Raw genomic sequence first — 21,344 nt, 5'->3', positions numbered from 1 at the left:
AATTTTTAAGGTTAAAGAATTGATTTAATTGTGCAGATGTGACTAATAGTACACTCTTTATTATGATACTGTTTATTATGATCAAGGAGTATATTAAGGTTACAAGAGTGTAAAAAGTTGCATTTTTGCCTTTAAAGAAATAGGATGAAAGACAATAAACAATAGACAATAGGTGCAGGAGTGGGCCATTCGGCCCTTCAAGCCAGCACTGCCATTCAATGTGATCATGGCTGATCATCCCCAATCAGTACCCCGTTCCTGCCTTCTCCCCATATCACCTGACACCGCTATTTTTAAGAGCTCTCTCTTGAAAGCATCCAGAGAACCTGCCTACACCGCCCTCTGAGGCAGAGAATTCCACAGACTCACCACTCTCTGTGAGAAAAAGTGTTTCCTCATCTCCTTTCTAAATGGCTTACCCCTTATTCTTAAACTGTGGCCCCTGGTTCTGGACTCCCCCAACATCGGGGACATGTTTCCTGCCTCTAGCATGTCCAAACCCTTAACAATCTTACATGTTTCAATGAGATGCCCTCTCATCCTCCTAAACTCCAGAGTGTACAAGCCCCAGCTGCTCCATTCTCTCAGCATATGACAGTCCCGCCATCCCGGGAATTAACCTTGTAAACCTACGCTGAAATCCCTCAATAGCAAGAATGTCCTTCCTCAAATTAGGGGACAAAAACTGCACACAATACTCCAGGTGTGGTCTCACTAGGGCTCTGAACAACTGCAGAATGACCTCTTTGCTCCTATATTCGATTCCTCTTGTTATAAAGGCATTCGCTTTCTTCACTGCCTGCTGTACCTGCATCCTTACTTTCATAGACTGATGTACAAGGACCCCCAGATCCCGTTGTACTTCCCCTTTTCCCAACTTGACGCCATTTAGATAGTAATCTGTTGACGCCATTTAGATAGTGATCATGGCTGATCATCCACAATCAGTACCCCGTTCCTGCCTCCTCCCCATATCCCCGGACTCCGTTATCTTCAAGAGCCCTATCTAGTTCTCCCTTGAAAGTATGAGAATTCCACACTCACAACTGTGGGAAAAAAGTGTTTCCTCATCTCCGTTCTAAATGGCTTACCCCTTATTCTTAAACTGTGGTCCCTGGTTTTGGACTCCCCCAACATCGGGAACATTGGGAAAAAGGGTTTGGGGGAAAAAAGGCAGTTGTAATTCATTCGTTTTGTGAGTTATTGGAACACAAATGAAAACACAAAGAAGCACCAAAATTCTTTGTAAGTATTTAATTGGAAAGTATATTAGAAAGAACATATTAATTTAACGTTTAATTCAGGTAAAGGAGGGAAGTCATGATGATGTGTCATGATAATGATATGCAAATATCTTGACCTTTGTATCAGCTGATTTGGAGGTCAGATTGCATGTGCACTGTGTAAATCAAGACAGGAGGCCATAGTCGGGGGAGATATTTAACATAGAGACAAAGGAATGTAACTTGCAAATATTGTGTCAGTATTATTATTTTACATCTTAGGTTAAGATGTGGCAGACAGGTAAAGAATAAAGTTAAAGAATTCAACAGAATGTTGTCTTTTATCTCAGGTGGCCTGGAGAATAAAGAGACAGAGGCCATCCTGTAGCTGAAATAACTCTGGTTAGACCCCTTTTTGTTTATTGCATGTCATTGTTCCAGAGACAATTGTCAGTGAGCTCCAGTGTGTGTGTTAGCATTCTCTCTGCTTCTGCACACTGAGGCCAGGGACAATTCCATAAGGTGCTGACTTGTGGGGATGATTACACTTCGTATTTGACTCATTTAAATTGAGTCGCCAAACTGTGCTGTAAAGTTAAATGGATGGTCTGTTTTCTCACTTTATTTTTACTAACATTAACATTTTTACATTTTTTCAAATATATTGATATATTTTAAAATGTATAAAGTGTATATAATTTAAAATGTATATCATTTTTTACAATTTTGTTTTGATTATTTCAATTGGTGAGGCCATATTTGAAGTATTATGTTCAGATTTGCCACCTTGCTAGAGGAAGTATGCCTTTAAGATGGAAAGAACGCTAACAGGTTTTTTGAGGATGGTGCTGGGACTCGAGAGCCTGAACTATAGGGAAAGGTTTCGAGGGATATGGGCCAAATGTAAGCAGGTGGGACTGGTGTAGATGAGGCATTTTGCTTGCCATTAGCAAGTTGGGCTGAAGGGCTGGTTTCCATATCAACTGCTGAAACTCTTAAATATGCCTTGAACTTTCCTCCTTCACTCTCTGAAATAGCATCATCAAATTATTAAAAACCAGAGAAATAACTTTTTTTTTTGTCATTTACGGGTAATTCTGGACTCTGCAATAGTCCCTTTCAAGAGTTACAATGGGAGGTCAGGGACAACTGCAAGTAATATCAACACTTCATGTCCATATGCATTTCTTGTTGTCTGTTGTCACATTGTGGTCATGCATTTGACAGCTCTTGGTATTATAAATTCATATGTGTACATTTTAGTGAGAACAGTCTATGTAAACAGATTAATCTCTCTCTCCAGTGGAGTGCTTTAGCTTCCACTCACACAGCCTCTTAATCTATGCTGCAATGTACACTGCCGATACCTTCCAAAATGGTATTGATGTTGAAATTTAACTTTAACTAGTAGCCCAAATTAAACTATAAATTTCCTATAACCCCTATTAATAACACACCTTCTGATTTCCTTAGACTTTTTTTTAACAATCCTTTCTCATTCACTCAGGTCTCATTCAGATAATTACATTTGTTCATCCTAACGCATAACTTAAATCGAATTTAAAAGACTACTTTCAATCCCTCCGGTACAAAATATTTTATTAAAATTGCCAGTCAAGGCTCAGTTGCTGTTATTTTAGTCTCTGACTGAGAATAGAAGGGTTTACACCTCATTTCATACGAGTGAAACCAGATACTTAGGCCAATAATCCACCACTCGTCCACTCAAGTGGAATTGCACGTCTTTCATGAAAGAATTGCAGTTTTTCATGTGGATAAAATAAGTTTCAGCTTGCTCTTTCAAGTAGGTGGAAAAGATCACATAACACTATTTTAAAGATGCAGGTTCTCCTCAGTGTCGTATTAGATGCCTCAATCCAAATCATCAATAACATGAGACCTGTTAATTATCATGTTATTATTTACTGGCAGTTGGTGTAAGCAATGTGGCTGCAGTTTTTCCTAAAACTGTAAAGAAGACCACACTACCAAAGCATTTCATTGAATGCAAAATATTGGGGATGTAAAATCATAAAAAGTGCTTCATAAATACAGTGAAGTCTTCACTCTTCAATACGTGATCTTCCTGAAGTTCAGAATAAAGTATGATAATTAATATTTGAATCTGTATCATTAAACAACATTCTAAAATGTATCTAGAAGATTGATTTATTTTGTCTTCCTGTACCATTGTTAATGGTGCTGTTAAGAAGTTTGCCAAAGTCTGGGATTTGGGAAGATATTAGAACATAGAATATAGAACAGCACAGCACAAGAACATGTCAAGACCATCACTTATCTACCTGCACATAACCCATATCCCTTCAATTTCAGCATATCCATCTTCCTATCCCAAAGTCTTTTAAATGCAAATTAAGTATTTGCTTCAACCACCACTGCTGGCAGATTGGTCCAGGCACTCACTAACTGTGTAAAAAAATAAACCTGCAATCTTTTTAAAACGGACAGTCTACCCTATCTGTGCCTCACATCATTTTATATACTTTTATCAGGTCTTCCTGCAATCTTCGGCGTTCCAGAGAAAACAATTCAAGTCTGTCCAACCTCTTCCTGTAGCTGATATCCCCTAATCCAGGCATAATTCTGGTAAACGTCCTTCATCATCCACATCCTTTTTGTAATGGGGCGACAGAACTGCACACAATACTCCAAATATGGCCTAACCAAAGTCCTATAAAGCTGCATCATGACTTTCTTTCTCTCATACTCAATGCCTCCATATGAAAGCAAGCGAACCATATGCCTTCATTACCACTCTATCTATTTGTGCTGCCACTTCTTTACTACTCTATTTGTGTTGCCACTTTCAGGGAGTTATAGACTTGGACCCCACGAATCCTCTGTACATCAATGCTGTTCGGGTCAAATATATTTTCACCTTACATTTGACCTCACAAAGTGCAAAACCTCATCTATGCTTGGATTGAACTCCATCTGCCATTTCTACACCTATTTCTGAAGTTGATGTATATCCCACTGCATACTTCATTGTTAAAACAAAATAGTTAAAAACAAATCCATTAACACAATGATATCAACATATCAGCCAAAAATATGAATAAGAAAAAGTCCTGTGCATCGGCCAATAAAAACATAGTTTAAAAAAAACAAGTTTGCAAATGTTGAACATTGAATTTTGAAACAAATCAAATTACATTTTAGGTTAGATTGGTGCACTGAAAATATTTTTAATGTAGACAGCCGTCGATAAGGATTTGAATAAAATTAACAGGTTTGACAGAATTCTTCTGTTTGATGCACTTCGCAATGTGGCAATTAACCACTCCAGAAAACAAGCAACAATAATAAATACATTACAATGCTAATTTTATTTTTCTGTAAAAGCCATTTCTTATGACATTTAACAATGAAACAGTGGCATATAAGGAATCACGATCGACTCTTTGATAACTAAGGTATGGATACTGTGTATGATGAAACACTAACCTTCCTTTTTATCCTCCTGGGCAATCTTCACTTTGGTAACAGTTATGTCTTTGAAGGATGCCAAAAAAAGAACTACATCTCCTTTCTCATTTTTAATTGGCACAACATCAAGTAGGCACCAGAATGAATTCTCTGCAAAGATTAATCAGAAATTTTTCCATTATGTGCATCTATTCTGTATTATATTTAAACTTCAACTTATCATCAATTTTAAAGAAAATGCATTGATCAAACTAACATTTACAAACATCGTGAAAAATAACATTTTATTTAAGCTGATCTTTAGCTCGGGCAACTCTTTGTTCACATTTTGTTTTTAAAGACTATTGAATCTTTTCTATCCACTCTCAGACAGGTGGCCACATGGTGGTGCAGCGATAGAGTTGCTGCCTTACTACGCCAGAGACACGGGTTTGATCCTAACTATGTAAGTAAGTAAGTACGTTTTTATTTATATAGCACGTTTAAATCAACTTAATGAAAGTGCTTTACATAAAATAAATAATTAAGTTTCCGTACATCCATAGAAAAATTAAACAAAAAAGAAAAATGACACAGCACATTATATAATTCAACACAAATGTCCCCCCACAACCGAATCAACATTTTCCACTGTGGGGAAAGGCACCAGAAAGTTTAGTCCTCTTCCTCTGTGATCACCTGAGGTCGGGGCCTATTTGTGGCCTCCGCAGCCAGTCCAATGTTTTCAGGCCCTCTTGCTGGGAAGCTGGAACTCCGGCATCAGGTGAACACTCCTCAGCGGCTTGGAATGACTGGAGCGGCCGCTTCCTCCCTGGAGACCGCGGCTCCCGAAGTCCTCAGGCCGCGCTGGTTGGAGCTCTGACTCTGGCGATCTCGGATCCCAGGCTCCACGGTGTTCTAAATCCAGCGCCGCCCGCGGCTGGATGCTCCGCAGCCACAGCTCCTCGGATGTTGGAGTCGGCGGTCACAGCACTCTGGAGCTTACCGCACGGCGACCCGGTAAGGCATTGCCCGCTCTGTGATGGTGTCCCAGCACTGTGCCGCCACTGAAGCTCTAGTCTCTGCCGGTCCCGACAGGAAACGCCGCTCCAGTCCGATGGTAGACCGCGAGGAAGGGCCGAAGAAGCAGCTCGGGGGGAAGCCGCCTCTCCGACCAGGTAGGGACTAGGAAATAAGGTTTTCCCCTTCCCCTCCCCCACCCACCACATAAAAGACCTCCAACTAACATTTTGTTTTTTTAACAGGACTAAAAACTATGGGTGCTTGTCTGTACGGAGTTTGTACATTCACCCTGTGACCTGTGAGGGTTTTCCTCCAGGATATCCAGTTTCCTCCCACACTCTGAGAAATGTACAGGTTGTAAGTTAATTGGCTTGGTATAATTAAAATTTGTCCCTAGTGTGCGCAGGATCGTGTTGGTGTGCGGGGATCGCTGGTCTGCGCGGACGGTGTGCCAAAGGGCATGTTTCCCCGCTGTATCTCCAGTCTAAACTAAAGACAGATTAATTACCATTGCATTTAGTGAGAGTAAGCAGGAAACAGCTGGCCAATGCTCTACTAGCACATGCTTGGCCAATTGGCTATTTAAGTATATCCTCCTCTTGACTCAAATGCATAGATCTGGCAAATTGATTTCAAACATTATGCACATTACAATGTTGTAGTGCAATATCTATAAATGTAGATGAGAGCACACATAACAGAGCATGTAATGCATACATTATCTGGCCTTGGCACACAAAATCTAAGGAAGGGCTTTTGCCAAATCAATTTGATGCACTACTCACCATACTTCCACACTGCTTTGGATAATTTTAACAAAAGAACATAGGGAACAGACAGAGTTTCTGCAAGTAGCTTGTCTATGAGGAAATTCAAATGGGAATGGTCAGGATTGATTTGAGGTAGCATGGTTAAAAGAAGAACAAGGTGGTGACAAATGAGCAAAAAGAAAATTACATTACAAATCATGCCTGTCCATTCTAGCCACAACATTTTTATTTGAAAAGGTTGACTCAATTTGGATTCACACCATGTCAACATTATCTTCAGTTGTGAAATAACTGGTAACATACATTACGTCTAGCAAGTTTTTCATTTGCAAGAAGACAGAAAAAACATTTGGTTTGGCGCCATGTGTTAAGTTTGAAACTTAAAATAAAATATTTATTTCTAGTCTATTCAGAGCTCCTTGGAAAGGATTCGCTGATAAATATAAACCATTACATACAGCAAATGAGAATGTTATTCCCACAGTTATTTCTTATGAACACAGTTTTCCTTCAAATAAAGGGTGCTGGTGTAGCTCAGCGGGTCAAGCAGCATCTAAAGAGAACGTGGAATGGCAACGTTTCGGGTCGGGACCCTTCTTCAACTTCAAGTAACATTGTTAACATAGTAAAATATCATACATTGCTTGATAAGATAATATTAACACAAATCACAAAATGTACCAGACATAGAGCCAAATGCTAGACTAAGGTATGTTTTTAGGAAGTATTTGATAGAACATAAACTGAAACATGAAGCGGATATACAGTATGACTGCATGAGCCAGCTCCACTACTGAGAAAGAATAAAGCTGATATTGTGTCTCAGATCCATTTTGTAAATGTTCTGATTCGTTTAGTGCCCCAAAAATCTATTCATGGCAGCTTTCCCTTGTTCTCCTGCATTGAGTTCAGATGGCCTGGGCCAACTGTTATTCTTCAACCCCTGCATCAGTATAAGGGCAGCAGGGGTAAGGTGAAAGCATGGAGCAGGATCTATTGCATAAGATAGGGTTTAAAATAGCACAATTAATCATATAAAATCTGAACCTTATAATATTCCTTTATCAATTCTAGGAACTTTCTAACTTAGCTTTGGGTTGGAATGTTTATGAAGCTGATTCTGGAAGGATCCCAGCAGGTTTGAGACCGTAGGCATAATGTTCCAGTTTCAGAAACCAGGGATTCAGAAAGCAGGAAGTCATAATACAATCATTCAGTCTCAAGGTGATATTATGCAAGGGAAATCATGTTCGATAAATTTATTAAAGTACTTTGTGGATGGAATGTGCAAAGTAGATAAACAGAAACAGTACATGCAGCATATCTGGATGTATGTAAGAGATAACTGCACAAAGTAAGAGTGTATGGCATTGGCAGGTTTGAAAATTGATTAATTCAAAACAAAAAGTGAAATGAAAGTGTCACTTTCAGCTTGGCAAATTATAAAGAGCAGGCGTCAGAATGATTGGTGTTGGAACCTTTAGTTGTTTTACATTCTAAATTAATGACTTTGGAAAAGAGACCTATTATATTGTAGCCAATTTTACTGATGATATAAAAGTAATTAGGAAAACAAGTTGGACAAGGAGGACTCAAAATGGTTGCAACAGGATCAAGATAGTTTTAAGAGAGTGTGCAAAATAAATTGTCTGTCAGAGAATAAATAGTCATCCATTTTTGTGGCACAACCAGAAAATCAGAATATTAAGTTCAAAGAAGCAGAATTAGGCCATTTGCCCCATCGAGTCTATGCTGCCAATCAATCATGGATGATTGAACTCTCAACTTTTGACACCCTTACTAATCAACAACCTGTCAATCTCCACTTTAAAAAAGCCCAAAGACTTGGCCTCCACTGCCGTCTGTGGCAATGAATTCCACAAATTCACCACCATATTGTTTAAATTTAAAAATAATAATGTTGCATAGAGGGATTTGGATGCTGTTGTGCCCAGCAGGGAGGTATAGCAAACTATAAGGAAGCAAAATGAATGTTGGCATTTAATTTTTAGAGGAAAGGAATATAAGGTATTGGAGACATTATTACTGGCAGCAGTTCGAGTAGCTTGACTCTGGGATGAGGTTTTGTTCCAATGAGCATGGTTTGGGAATAGTTCCAACCAAGACCCTAAGAAATTGCAAAGAATTGCGGATGCAGACCAGATCATCACGCAAATCAACCCCCCTTCCATTGACTCCATTTACACTTCACACTGCTTCGGCAAGGCCACCAGCATAATCAAGGATGATTATGTTGACACTCCCTCTTCCTCTAAAAATTAAATGCCAACATTCATTTTGCTTCCTTATAGTAAGGTAGCAACTCTATCGCTGTGTTACTGTGCCGCACCGTACAAAAATAATTTGGTCTGGATGGGATGTGTTTTAGTTTCTGAGGGAAGCAAGGGTGGGATTGTGGAGCCTAAATCATCCCAACTGCCTTGAACTTAAGAATGGTACCAGGGAAAGGAGAATTGCAAAGGGTTAATGATTTCTCACTATAGCAATGAATAACAATGAATAACATTGGTGGTACACAAAATTGCTGGGGAAACTCAGCGGGTGCAGCAGCATCTATGGAGCGAAGGAAATAGGCGACGTTTCGGGCCGAAACCCTTCTTCAGAATGAATAACATTTATTGGCTGTCTCATCTTAGATAGTATTCACAATATTAAACAAAATACAAAGAGCAGAAGGAATTTGTCAGGTCACTCAACATTTGTGGAGGGAAATGGACAGATGACATTGTGGGAGTCGGCATTCTTCAGTCTGATTGGGGTAGGACAGGGAGAGAAAAGTAAGTAAAAGGTGAATTCAAGTGAGTGCCATTTTGAATGGCAAATGGGTGGAGTAATTGGTGAAATGGAGCCATTAAGGGTGTCGGGTAAGGAGAGACGAGGAGGAGAGAAACATAAAAGAAATATAAAAGACTAGAAACAAAGAACTGAAGATGCTGGTTAATACAGAATGGGAGACAAAATGCTGGAGTAACTCAGCAAGTCAGGCAGCATCTCTGGAGAACTCTGGTGACATTTCCTTTTGGGACCATTCATCAGACTGATTGCAGGTTGGTTGAAAAAGCTGGAAAAGGGAAGAGGCAGGATAAAGTGTAGCAAGTAATAGGTCCACACAGGCAAGGGTTTTTTTTTTGACAGGCAGATGGTTGGAACAAAGCCCAGAGATAAGAACAAAGCTGGATGGAGGGATATCGGTGGAAAGGACAGGGAGGAGGGCAGAGGGGTCTGAAAAGGAGATGCGGCCTCAGCGATAGGAGCTGAGTGTGTAAAGGAGGGGAAAGGAGTATGGTGAAGGGGGTTGGGGGCAGTGTTGGAAGATGGCAGAAGAAATAGGTGTACAGTGGGGTTCAGGTGGGACATTACTTGAAAATGGAGAATTTAATATTCATACCATGTTTGAACTAACATGAATAACCCCAACCATAACCCTACCTCAGCACCAAACCACCGCAGATTTTGTACTACTATAGTTGCTCTACATACTTTGATTTTGCACTATCATGTTTTATTGGAGTAACTAATATCTTATTATATATTTATTTATTGTTGTTATTGCATCTAAAACTGCAGGAAGTAAGAATTTAATTGTTCCGCTTCATATCCGTTGCAAATGACAAATAAATACTCTCGACTCTGATGATTTATTGAGTCACACAGCATGGAAACAGGCTCTTTGGCCCACCATATCCATGTCATTTATTTGGGATAAGGTGAATAAGTGAGTAAGTGTGAACCAAGACCTTAGTAATCAACAAAGACATTACATTAGTGAGACAATTTGTGAGACATTGATAGTGCATAACTCGGAACAAAGTCTTGCACCTTTTTTGCTTTCTTGGTTTCAAAAGATATTAAAATATTAAATTATATTTATTTGCCAAGTCGCATCCCTCACTACCAAGTATTTAAGTTCATTTCTGCCTTGAAAAGTGAATACCAAGCAACATTTAAAACATGCTTTTGGGAGGAGGCATCAGAGCAGGATATTCTGGAGGCCAGCCACTGCGTAAAGACACAGATCTGTGGCAGCATCTTCCCAGCATTGCTGATGAGCTGGCTACTGGAAGCTGCTGACTGTACCAAACTAACTAAAGGACATCCCTAAAAGAACTAAAGTGATCAGCAAAATTCTGGGAATGCTGTTCAGTCAACCACACATTGTAGTTTGTAGAATCAGATGTAAAGGTATATTGACTTTACATTCCTGGGTTTCATCATTTCACAAAAATCAATGTAACTTCTTAAAATAAGGTAGATCACAAAATGCTGGGGTAACTCAGTGGGTCAGGCAGCATCTCTGGAGAGAAGGCATGGGTGACGTTTCGGGTCGAGACCCTTCTTCAGATTAGTTTTCACAACTGTTTGGTTCATTTGTTCAAAGGTGCCATGGTATTTTGTTGATGTTTCATCACGATGCCTAATTGCAAAGCTTTCTATTAACCCCTTCCCTGATGCAAGAACACTGGGACATCAGCAGGATTTATACTGTATATCTCACCCAGTGAATGTTTTACAGTGACCATCCCGATTCTTTGAAAATATGAACCAAACTGTGGGAGAGTTTAACATGAACCAAAGTATGAACCAAAATGTGAGAGCATTTTAATTTCAAACTTGTGTAAATTATAGTCATTATTTGCTACCTTAATTCATGATAAGATTTAATGAGTTTGTATCCAACTTGCATTTGTTCCTGTTTAACATTAATGAACTCACAAGTTCATAGATTAGGATCCAGGTTGTAACTTTGCTTTCTTTTGCTGAAACAGCATTAAATTCTGCAACTATGGCACAGCAAAATTCAATGACATTGATGATGGTAACTTTTCTACTCACTGCGATTGCTTACAGTGAGTTGTCACAAATTACTTATCAGAGGAATTATAATTATTTTTTATGATAATAGATTTCACATCCTTTCAGATATCTGGAGTCTAAATAGGAAGACTGGGTCAACTAACACAGCTCAATCAAATGACAAAGAAAACAAACCTTGACAAAGCAAACACTGATTTAAGCTTAGGCTAGAATGATTATCTGGTAAATAATTAATATTTTGACTTGTATAGTGGCAAAAATAACAGGTGTAATTTCATTTAGGCACTGTTGACAACTGATAATTTAAGGTGAGCTGATTTGCATTATATTCAACATTCCTGAATATTTCTGTTGGACGATCAGATCTCCCATTTCAACTCTCCTTTCCATTCCCATACTGTCCTTTTTGTCCTGGGCCTCCTCCGTTGCCAGAGTGAAGCCACATGCAAGTTGGTGGAACAGCACCTCAGATTTTGCTTGGTAGCTTACAACCCAGTCATATGAATGTTGAATTCTCCAATATTAAGCAACTTCATCTCATACTTCCCTCCCTTCCTCCTTCCCTCTCCCTGAGTCGCTTTACCAGGTCCACAGTTATCCATGTTGTTTGTTTTGAGATCACACCTTCCCCAGCCAACAATGAACCTACCAGGCAAAGTCCTGCCCGAGGTCATTTGTAACTGGCCCCAAGTGGTCCAGGTCTTTTCTCACTCCAGCTCTCCAGTTCCTTCATAATCCTCAATCCTCAATCATTTACAAAATAATTAATGTATTCTTGTATACTGGCTTTTGCAGTGCACTAACAACAAATTTAAAACAATATAGTGTTTTCAAACACATTTAGCAGATTTTGAGAGTTTATATATCGCTTGGTTAAATCACTGTCCTTATTTGCTACCTTCAGTACAACAAGAATTATTTAGTTTACAACTTGAATTTGTTCCTCTTTAATATTTAGTTAATTCTTAATAGTTTCTGAATGTATCTGACACACATACAGTAGAAGACATGCACGGTGACATGCAAAACCCTTATAAAACCCTACAATTTAAACAAGAGATATAGTTCTCCCCACTAGACCTGCCACTTGTTGAGTGCTGGTGGGGAATTCAGTGGCTGGGCCTCAGCAAGAAGCTAACAGTCACTAGTTATTGCTGAGGCCTCATGACATCTTGCCCCCTGAATTCAGAGCATTAGAACAGGGCAATAGGATGGTGGTATTGACACTAGTGCAGGTGGAACGCTGAGAGATGAATCCTGTCCTAAGTATAACCTTGACCTCAGATGTGGACCAAGTTGGACAGAAACAGGCCCAACACCAGCAGAATCAGAAGATGCAGGACCTGGATCAACAGAAACGATTATATTCAATGGTTCAATGGTTCTTCATTGTCATGTACGCATTGCAGAGTGAAATTCTTGCACCCATTGCCATATTTGGCGCCATTTCCAAAAGAATAATAAAAAGTCCAAAGTGGTACTGAAAACCATCTTTAGCCAATCCTGACCTATAGGGGAAATTTGGGCTGTATCGGACTTTATTCCTTGGAGTGCAGGCTGAATGTAGATCTTATAGAGGTGTCTAAAATCATGTGGGGATTAGATTAGGTGAATGCACAGAGTCTTTTATCCAGGATTCAGGTTAGGTAAATCAAGACCAGAGAATTTAGATTTAAGATGAGAAGGGCAAGATTTAATAGGAACTTGAGGAGCAACAGTTTACTTAGAGGGTGATACACTCTGAGTTCATCATCAAGAAAACTTGATGGTACCTGATGAAACATGCAGCCTGAAGAGGTAGTTCAGGCAGGTACTATAACAACATTGGACATGTTGCATGGATGGCAAAGGTTGAGAGGAATAGACAATAGACAATAGGTGCAGGAGTAGGCTATTTGGCCCTTCGAGCCAGCACCACCATTCAATGTGATCATGACTGATCATCCCCAATCAGTACCCCATTCCCGCCTTCTCCCCATATCCCCTGACACCGCTATTTTTAAGAGCCCTATCTAGCTCTCTCTTGAAAGTATCCAGATAACCGGCCTTCACTGCCCTCTGAGGCAGAGAATTCCACAGACTCACCACTCTCTGTGAGAAAAATTGTTTCCTCGTCTCCATTCTAAATGGCTTACTCCTTATTTTTAAACTGTGGCCCCTGGTTCTGGACTCCCCCAACATCGGGAACATGTTTCCTGCCTCTAGTGTGTCCAAGCCCTTAACAATCTTATATGTTTCAATGAGATATCCTCTCATCCTTCTAAACTCCAGAGTGTACAAGCCCAGCTGCTCCATTCTCTCAGCTTATGACAGTCCCGCCATCCCAGGAATTAACTTTGTAAACCTATGCTGCAATCCCTCAATAGCAAGAATGTCCTTCCTCAAATTAGGGGACCAAAACTGCACACAATACTCCAGGTGTGGTCTCACTAGGGCTCTGTACAACTGCAGAAGGATCTCTTTGCTCCTATATTCGATTCGTCTTTCCTCTCAAAAGCCCTTGAAAAGGTAATTTTAAGTCAACTTATACCTTACCTTCACCAAAACACTATCTTGGAAACTTTCCAATCAGGTTTCAGGGCTCACCATAGCACAGAGTCTGCCTTGTTGAAGGTACACAATGACCTACTGCTCACCGTTGACTCCGGCGACTGTGCAATTCTGCTCCTCCTTGACCTCAGTGCAGCATTTGATACTGTCGACCACACCATCCTAATTGACCGTCTCCGGTACAGGGTTGGTATTGATGGCACTGCCCTGAGCTGGTTCATCTCCTACCTCAAAGGTAGGAGTTTCTCGACTAACATAGGCAACTCATTCTCCTCCACAGCTAATCTCTGCTGTGGGGTTCCACAAGGTTCCATCCTTGGCCCCATTCTCTTCTCCCTGTATATGCTCCCCTTAGGCCAAGTCATTGAAAGGCACGGCATCTCCTTCCATTGCTACGCAAACGATACCCAACTCTATCTCCCCCTGAAGCCCAAAAACCGATCAAATCTGTTTAACCTTACCCACTGCCTCGAGGATATAAAGTGTTGGATGGCCCAGAACTTCCTCCAACTAAACGAGAGTAAGTCTGAGGTCATCCTTCTCGGCCCCTCGGACTCAATCAAAATGATACCAGACAGCCTTGGAAGCCTTACCCCACTACTCAAACCTCACGTCAAAAACCTTGGCATGATATTTGACTCAGCACTGAAATTTGACAAACAAGTCAATGCCATGGTAAAAGCTAGCTTCTTTCAGCTTCGGACGATAGCTAAAATAAAACAATTCCTCCAGTTTGATGACCTGGAAAAGATCATCCACACATTCATCTCCTCCCACCTAGATTACTGCAACTCCCTTTACACTGGCATCAGCCAATCTTCTCTGTCCCGCCTGCAACTGGTCCAAAACGCCGCAGCGAGACTCCTGACGGGCACCCGAAAAAGGGACCACATCACCCCGATCCTGGCCTCTCCCCACTGGCTCCCTGTGCGGATCCGTATAAACTTCAAGATTCTCCTCCATGTCCACAAAGCCCTCAAAGGGCTTGCCCCCACCTACATAAAAAGTCTTCTCACCCACCACTCCACCTCCAGGCCCCTCAGATCGGCCGACTTGGGGTTGCTGAATATCCCACGGTCTAGGCATAAGCTCAGGGGCGACCGCGCCTTTGCGGTTGAAGCCCCTAGACTGTGGAACAGCATCCCCTTTCCCATCAGAACTGCCCCCTCCATCGACTCTTTTAAGTCAAGACTAAAGACTTATCTATACTCCCAAGCCTTTCCTGGCGTCCTCTGAGTGAGGGCTACATGTATGTATGTATGTAGTTTGTTTTGTTGTGCTATTCTTATAACAAATGTAAAGCACTTTGGCCAACGAGAGTTGTTTTTTAAATGTGCTATATAAATAAATGTGATGACTTGACTTGACTTGTTATAAAGGTCAACATGCCATTCGCTTTCTTCACTGCCTGCTGTACCTGCAAGCTTACTTTTATAGAATGACGTACAAGGATCCCCAGACCCCGTTGTACTTCCCCTTTTCCCAACTTGACGCCATTTAGATAGTAATCTGCCTTCCTGTTTTTGCTACCAAAGTGGATAACCTCACAGTTATCCACATTAAACTGGGGGCTAAACATTAGAATGAGGTTTAAACGTAGTCAAATGGGATGAGCTTAGGTGGGCATCTTGTTTTGCATGGATAAGTTGGAGCAGGAGGCCTGTTTCCGTGCTATATGACTCTGTGACACTATTAGGTAGCATGTGGTATAAAGAAGCACTGGTAAAAAGAAACAAAAGGCATTAAGGAGACCTGTCAATGGCTGGGGGATACCCTACATAATAGAAGATTATCGCAAGAGTTTCTCAAGACAGTGTTCTAGGCACAAACATCTTCATGCTTGCATCATAACGCCAGAAGTAGAAATGTTTATGTATGATATACACAATGTTCAATTTCATTCGCAATTCTTCAGTGACTGAAGCAGGAACGAGACAACCCCCAGATAAGATACATTCATGCCGCTGAATAGTCATACAATTATTACCATTGATGTGTCCCCTATTATGAACATCCTTGGGGATATAGTTGCCAACTGTCCGATATTAGCCGGGCCATCCCTTCTATTGGGTTAAATTGGTTTAACCATATAACCATATAACCATATAACAATTACAGCACGGAAACAGGCCATCTTGGCCCTACAAGTCCGTGCCGAACAACTTTTTCCCCTTAGTCCCACCTGTCTGCACTCATACCATAATCCTCCATTCCCTTCTCATCCATATGCCTATCCAATTTATTTTTAAATGATACCAACGAACCTGCCTCCACCACTTCCACTGGAAGCTCATTCCACACCGCTACCACTCTCTGAGTAAAGAAGTTCCCCCTCATGTTACCCCTAAACTTCTGTCCCTTAATTCTGAAATCATGTCCTCTTGTTTGAATCTTCCCTATTCCCAAAGGGAAAAGCTTGTCCACATCAACTCTGTCTATCCCTCTCATCATTTTAAAGACTTCTATCAAGTCCCCCCTTAACCTTCTGCGCTCCAGAGAATAAAGACCTAACTTATTCAACCTTTCTCTGTAACTTAGTTGTTTGAAACCCAGGCAACATTCTAGTAAATCTCCTCTGTACTCTCTCTATTTTGTTGACATCCTTCCTATAATTGGGCGACCAAAATTGTACACCATACTCCAGATTTGGTCTCACCAATGCCTTGTACAATTTTAACATTACATCCCAGCTTCTATACTCAATGCTCTGATTTATAAAGGCTAGCATACCAAAAGCTTTCTTTACCACCCTATCTATATGAGATTCCACCTTCAAGGAACTATGCACTGTTATTCCCAGATCCCTCTGTTCAACTGTATTCTTCAATTCCCTATCATTTACCCACTAGTCACCTGCCTCCAACCCAACAAACAGCCATCCACCATTACCCTCTGGCTTCTCCCATTCAGCCACTGTTGAATCTATCTTGCTACTCCTGCATTTATACCCAACAGTTGAACCTTCTTAACCAACCTTCCATGAGGAACCTTGTCAAAGGCCTTACTAAAGTCCACATAGACAACATCCACTGCTTTACCCTCGTCAATTTCCCTAGTAACCTCTTCAAAAAACTCAAGAAGATTAGTCAAACATGACCTTCCAGGCACAAATCCATGTTGACTGTTCCTAATCAGACCCTGTTTATCCAGATGCTTATATATATTATCTCTAAGTATCTTTTCCATTAATTTGCCCACCACTGAAGTCAAACTAACAGGTCTATAATTGCTAGGTTTACTCTTAGAACCCTTTTTAAACAATGGAACAACATGCGCAGTACTCCAATCCTCGGGGACTATTCCCGTTTCTAATGACATTTGAAATATTTCTGTCATAACCCCGGCTATTTCTACACTAACTTCCCTCAATGTCCTAGGGAATATCCTGTCAGGACCTGGAGACTTATCCACTTTTATATTTTTCTAAAGTGTCAATACTTCTTTTACTTTGAAACTCATAGTATCCATAGCTACTCTACTTGTTTCCCTTACCTCACATAATTCAATATCCTTCTCCTTGGTGAATACCGAAGAAAATAAATAGTTCAATATCTCCCCCATCTCTTTTGGCTCTGCAGATAGCTGTCCACTCTGTCTCTCCAATGGACCAATTTTATCCCTCGTTATCCTTTTGTTATTAATATAGCTGTAGAAACCCTTTGGATTTACTTTCACCTTACTTGCCAAAGCAACCTCATATCTTCTTTTAGCTTTTCTAATTTCTTTCTTAAGATTCTTTTTACATTCCTTATACTCCTCAAGCACCTCATTTACTGCATGCTGCCTATAATTATTGTAGATCTCCCTCTTTTTCCGAACAAGATGTCCAATTTCCCTTGAAAACCAGGGCTCTTTCCAATTTTTACTGTTTCCTTTCAACCGAACAGGAACATAAAGATTCTGTACTCTTAAAATTTCCCCTTTAAATGTTCCTCCATTTCTCTTCTACATCTTTCCCATAAAACAAAATGTCCCAGTTCACTCCTTTTAAATCATTTCGCATCTCATCAAAGTTAGCCTTTCTCCAATCAAATATCTCAACCCTAGGTCCAGTTCTGACCCTCTCCATAATTATATTGAAACTAATGGTATTGTGATCACTGGACCCGAAGTGCTCCCTAACGCATACCTCCGCCACCTGTCCCGTCTTATTTCCTAACAGGAGGTCCAGCACTGCCCCTCCTCTAGTAGGTACCTCTATGTATTGCTGCAAAAAACTATCCTGCACACATTTTACAAACTCCAAACCATCCAGCCCATTTACAGAATGTGTTTCCCAGTCTATGTGTGGAAAGTTGAATCTCCCACAATCACTACCTTGTGCTTACTACTAATATTGCTATCTCTTACATATTTGTTCTTCCAATTCTCGATCCCCATTTGGCGGTCTATAATACACCCCTATAAGTGTTGCTACACCTTTCCCACTTCTCAGTTCCACCCAAATAGCCTCCCTAGATGAGCCCTCCAATCTATCCTGCCAAAGCACTGCTGTAATATCTTCCCTGACTAGCAATGCAACACCTCCACCTCTTGCCCCTCCAATTCTATCACACCTGAAGCAATGAAATCCTGGAATATTTAGTTTCCAATCACAGCCATCCTGCAACCATGTTTCACTGATCGCCACAACATCATACTTCCAGGTGTCTATCCAGACTCTAAGCTCATCCACCTTTCTTACAATGCTCCTAGCATTAAAATATACACATTTAAGAAACCCCCCGCCTCTTATTCTCTGTTTATTTCCTTTTTTTCTTTATCCTCTTGTGTCCGAGTGCTTCCCTTTTCTGCTTCCTGCCTCCCATTCTGCCTACTAGCTTTCTCTATTTGAGTCCCTCGCCCCAACCATTCTAGTTTAAAGTCTCCCCAGTAGCCTTTGCAAATTTCCCCGCCAGGATATTGGTCCCCATCGGGTTTGTCCCATACGGGACCGCCGTTGTCCCGTATTTGACTGCTACTACTCTGGTCGAGTGGACTAATGCACTATGGGAACTTCACTCGCCCCTCTGCAGGAACTCTACATCAGAAGATGCAACTCCAGAGCCAATAAGATCATGGGAGACCCCTTCCACCCCTACAACGGACTGTTCCAGCTGCTCCGATCAGGCAAACGCCTCCGTTGCCATGCTGTGAGAACAGAGAGGTTGAGAAGGCGTTTCTTCCCAGAGGCCATTAGGACTGTAAACTCCTACCTCACCAGGGACTAACTTTACTGTACCATTCTACTGGTTTTTTAAAAATTCCTTTTTCCTTTCTCCCACAATATATAATATGTAAAAGAATATGTGATTCTGTTCCATTCTGTTTGTAGTTTGTTTGTTTGTTTTTTGCACAAAGTCCGCAAGCATTGCCACTTTTCATTTCACTGCACATTCTCGTATGTGTATGTGACGAATAAACTTGACTTGACTTGAAGCACGCCTGTGATCAGCTGTGATCGCCAGAAAATGTAATGATGAAACTGAAACCGAATGTGTTCTATGAGGAGCTCTCCTTCACTGACCTGGAGCAGGTGGTGGCTGCCCTCAAAATGACAGAGACAGTCAACATGGACCAACTCTATGAAGAGTTTAGTGCTAACCGCGAGGAAATACAGAAAGCCAGACGGGATACTACAAAATCCACCAGTGAGAAGTGGGTGGCAATTTTGCAAAACATAAGGAAAGCCAACTTGATCAACATGTTCAGGATTGTTTCATTTGTCCTCTGTGTGCCAGGCTCAAATGCCTTTGTAGAGATAATCTTCTCTCTGATGACCATTAAATGGTCAGATGCAAGAAACAGATGCAGCTGTTCAAAAATGAACTTCAAATATCTGTGACCTGTGACTTGTCATGTAAGGACTTCTCTCTGGCTGTGCAAAAGGACAAAGGACTTGGTGAGTCCCCCCCTCTTTTGCAGTGATTATATGTCCACTCTATAGACACATACAGATTGGGTTATTCGGTGTTATCTCATGTCTGGCTGGTAGTCAGATTATGCTCTGTATTATGCTTTGATATAATTTGGTGTTACCTTTCATATATAACACTGAAGATGTATACATGGTTCACTTTTTTCCACGAGTAGTAGCTCTACTCAATAACCAAAAATCTGTAGCCTCCTTTTGCTCTTTATTTAATTCACATGTTTAATCAATAATGTTTTATTATTAATGTTTAATGTTTTATGTATTATTCCTAACTGTCATTGTATGTCATGTTGTCACTTGTGGGCAGAGCACCAAGGCAAATTCCTTGTCTGTGAATACTTGGCCAATAAACTTATTCATTCATTCATATTGGATTTGTTTACCTATTCAGGGTTGTTGTTTTTTTCTCCCTCTCTCTCTCTCTCTTTTGAAAACGGTCCCTGTTACCATCTGCTAGCTGCCAGCCCCCTCGGTCACTTCATCCCGGGCCTACACCATACCCACACCGCGTGGCACGCCACCTTTTGTGCCTTATTTGGGAAAGTGAGAAAGTTGGCAACCCTACATGGAGCTCACCATTGACTAGAAGTTACCAGACACAAGTCAGCAGTTGACAGGAACCTTTCCACTTGCCTGGATACCTGCTGCTTCAAAAACATTAAAAATAATGACATCATCCAGGACAAACAACATAATTGACTGCCACCCATCTGTTAACCTAAATATACATTCTCTCCAATGCTGGCATTTCATGTCCGAATTGTGTGTTATCTACAAAATAGACAGCATTTACTTGCCTCAACACTGATTCATCAGCTGAGGGAGGATGATGGATAGCAATCAGGAGAAGGTTACCTTGCCAAGGGACAGGTTGCACCCAGTCACTGTGATGGAATAATATGGTACATTTTGTCCATGGTGTGATTCCAAGAGTACACTATTACTAGCCTGTTGATTACCAAGTCTGTGGGTCAGTTCTCCTGATGGAGCCACTAGTCCCCAGATCTGTGTGAGGAAACATAGAAAATAGATGCAGGAGCAGGCCATTCGGTCCTTCGAGCCAGCACCACCATTCAATATGTTCATGGCTGGTCATCCAAAATCAGTACCCAGTTTCTGATTTTTTCCCCATATCCCTTAATTCCTTTAGCCCTAATAGCTAAATCTAACTCTCTCTTGAGAACATTCATTGAATTGGCCTCCACTGTCTTCTGGGACAGAGAATTCCACAGATTCACAACTCTCTGGGTGAAAACATGTTTCCTCATCTCAGTCCTAAATGGCTGACTCCTTATTCTTAAACTGTGACCCCTGGTTCTGGTCTCCCCCAAAATGGGGAACATTTTTTCCTACTTCTAGCCTGTCCGATCCCTTAAGAATTTTATATGTTTCTATAAGCTCCCCTCTGATCCTTCTAAATTCCAGTAAATACAAGTCCAGTCGAGCCATTCTTTCATCATATGTCAGTCGGAACGCCATCCTGGGAATTAACCTGGTGAAAATACGCTGCACTCCCTCAATTGCAAGAATATCCTTCCTCAAATTAAGGGACCAAAACTGCACACAATACTTCAGGTGTGGTCTCACCAGAGCCCTGTA

General features: G+C 40.9%; 1 protein-coding gene across 1 annotated transcript in view; it reads right to left on the bottom strand.

Moving 5' to 3' along the window:
- The window catches only part of kcnh8 (potassium voltage-gated channel subfamily H member 8), a 397,801-nt gene that overhangs the window by 198,901 nt on the left and 177,556 nt on the right, over positions 1-21,344 (bottom strand). The window contains exon 3 of the mRNA XM_033039823.1: positions 4,692-4,823. Within this exon, the coding sequence (XP_032895714.1) occupies positions 4,692-4,823 (132 nt within the window). The remainder of the gene's footprint in view (positions 1-4,691; positions 4,824-21,344) is intronic.

The sequence above is a fragment of the Amblyraja radiata genome, chromosome 2 (genome assembly GCF_010909765.2).
Source record: "Amblyraja radiata isolate CabotCenter1 chromosome 2, sAmbRad1.1.pri, whole genome shotgun sequence".
Lineage (NCBI taxonomy): Eukaryota > Metazoa > Chordata > Chondrichthyes > Rajiformes > Rajidae > Amblyraja > Amblyraja radiata.
This window is presented reverse-complemented; position numbering and strand designations above follow the sequence as displayed.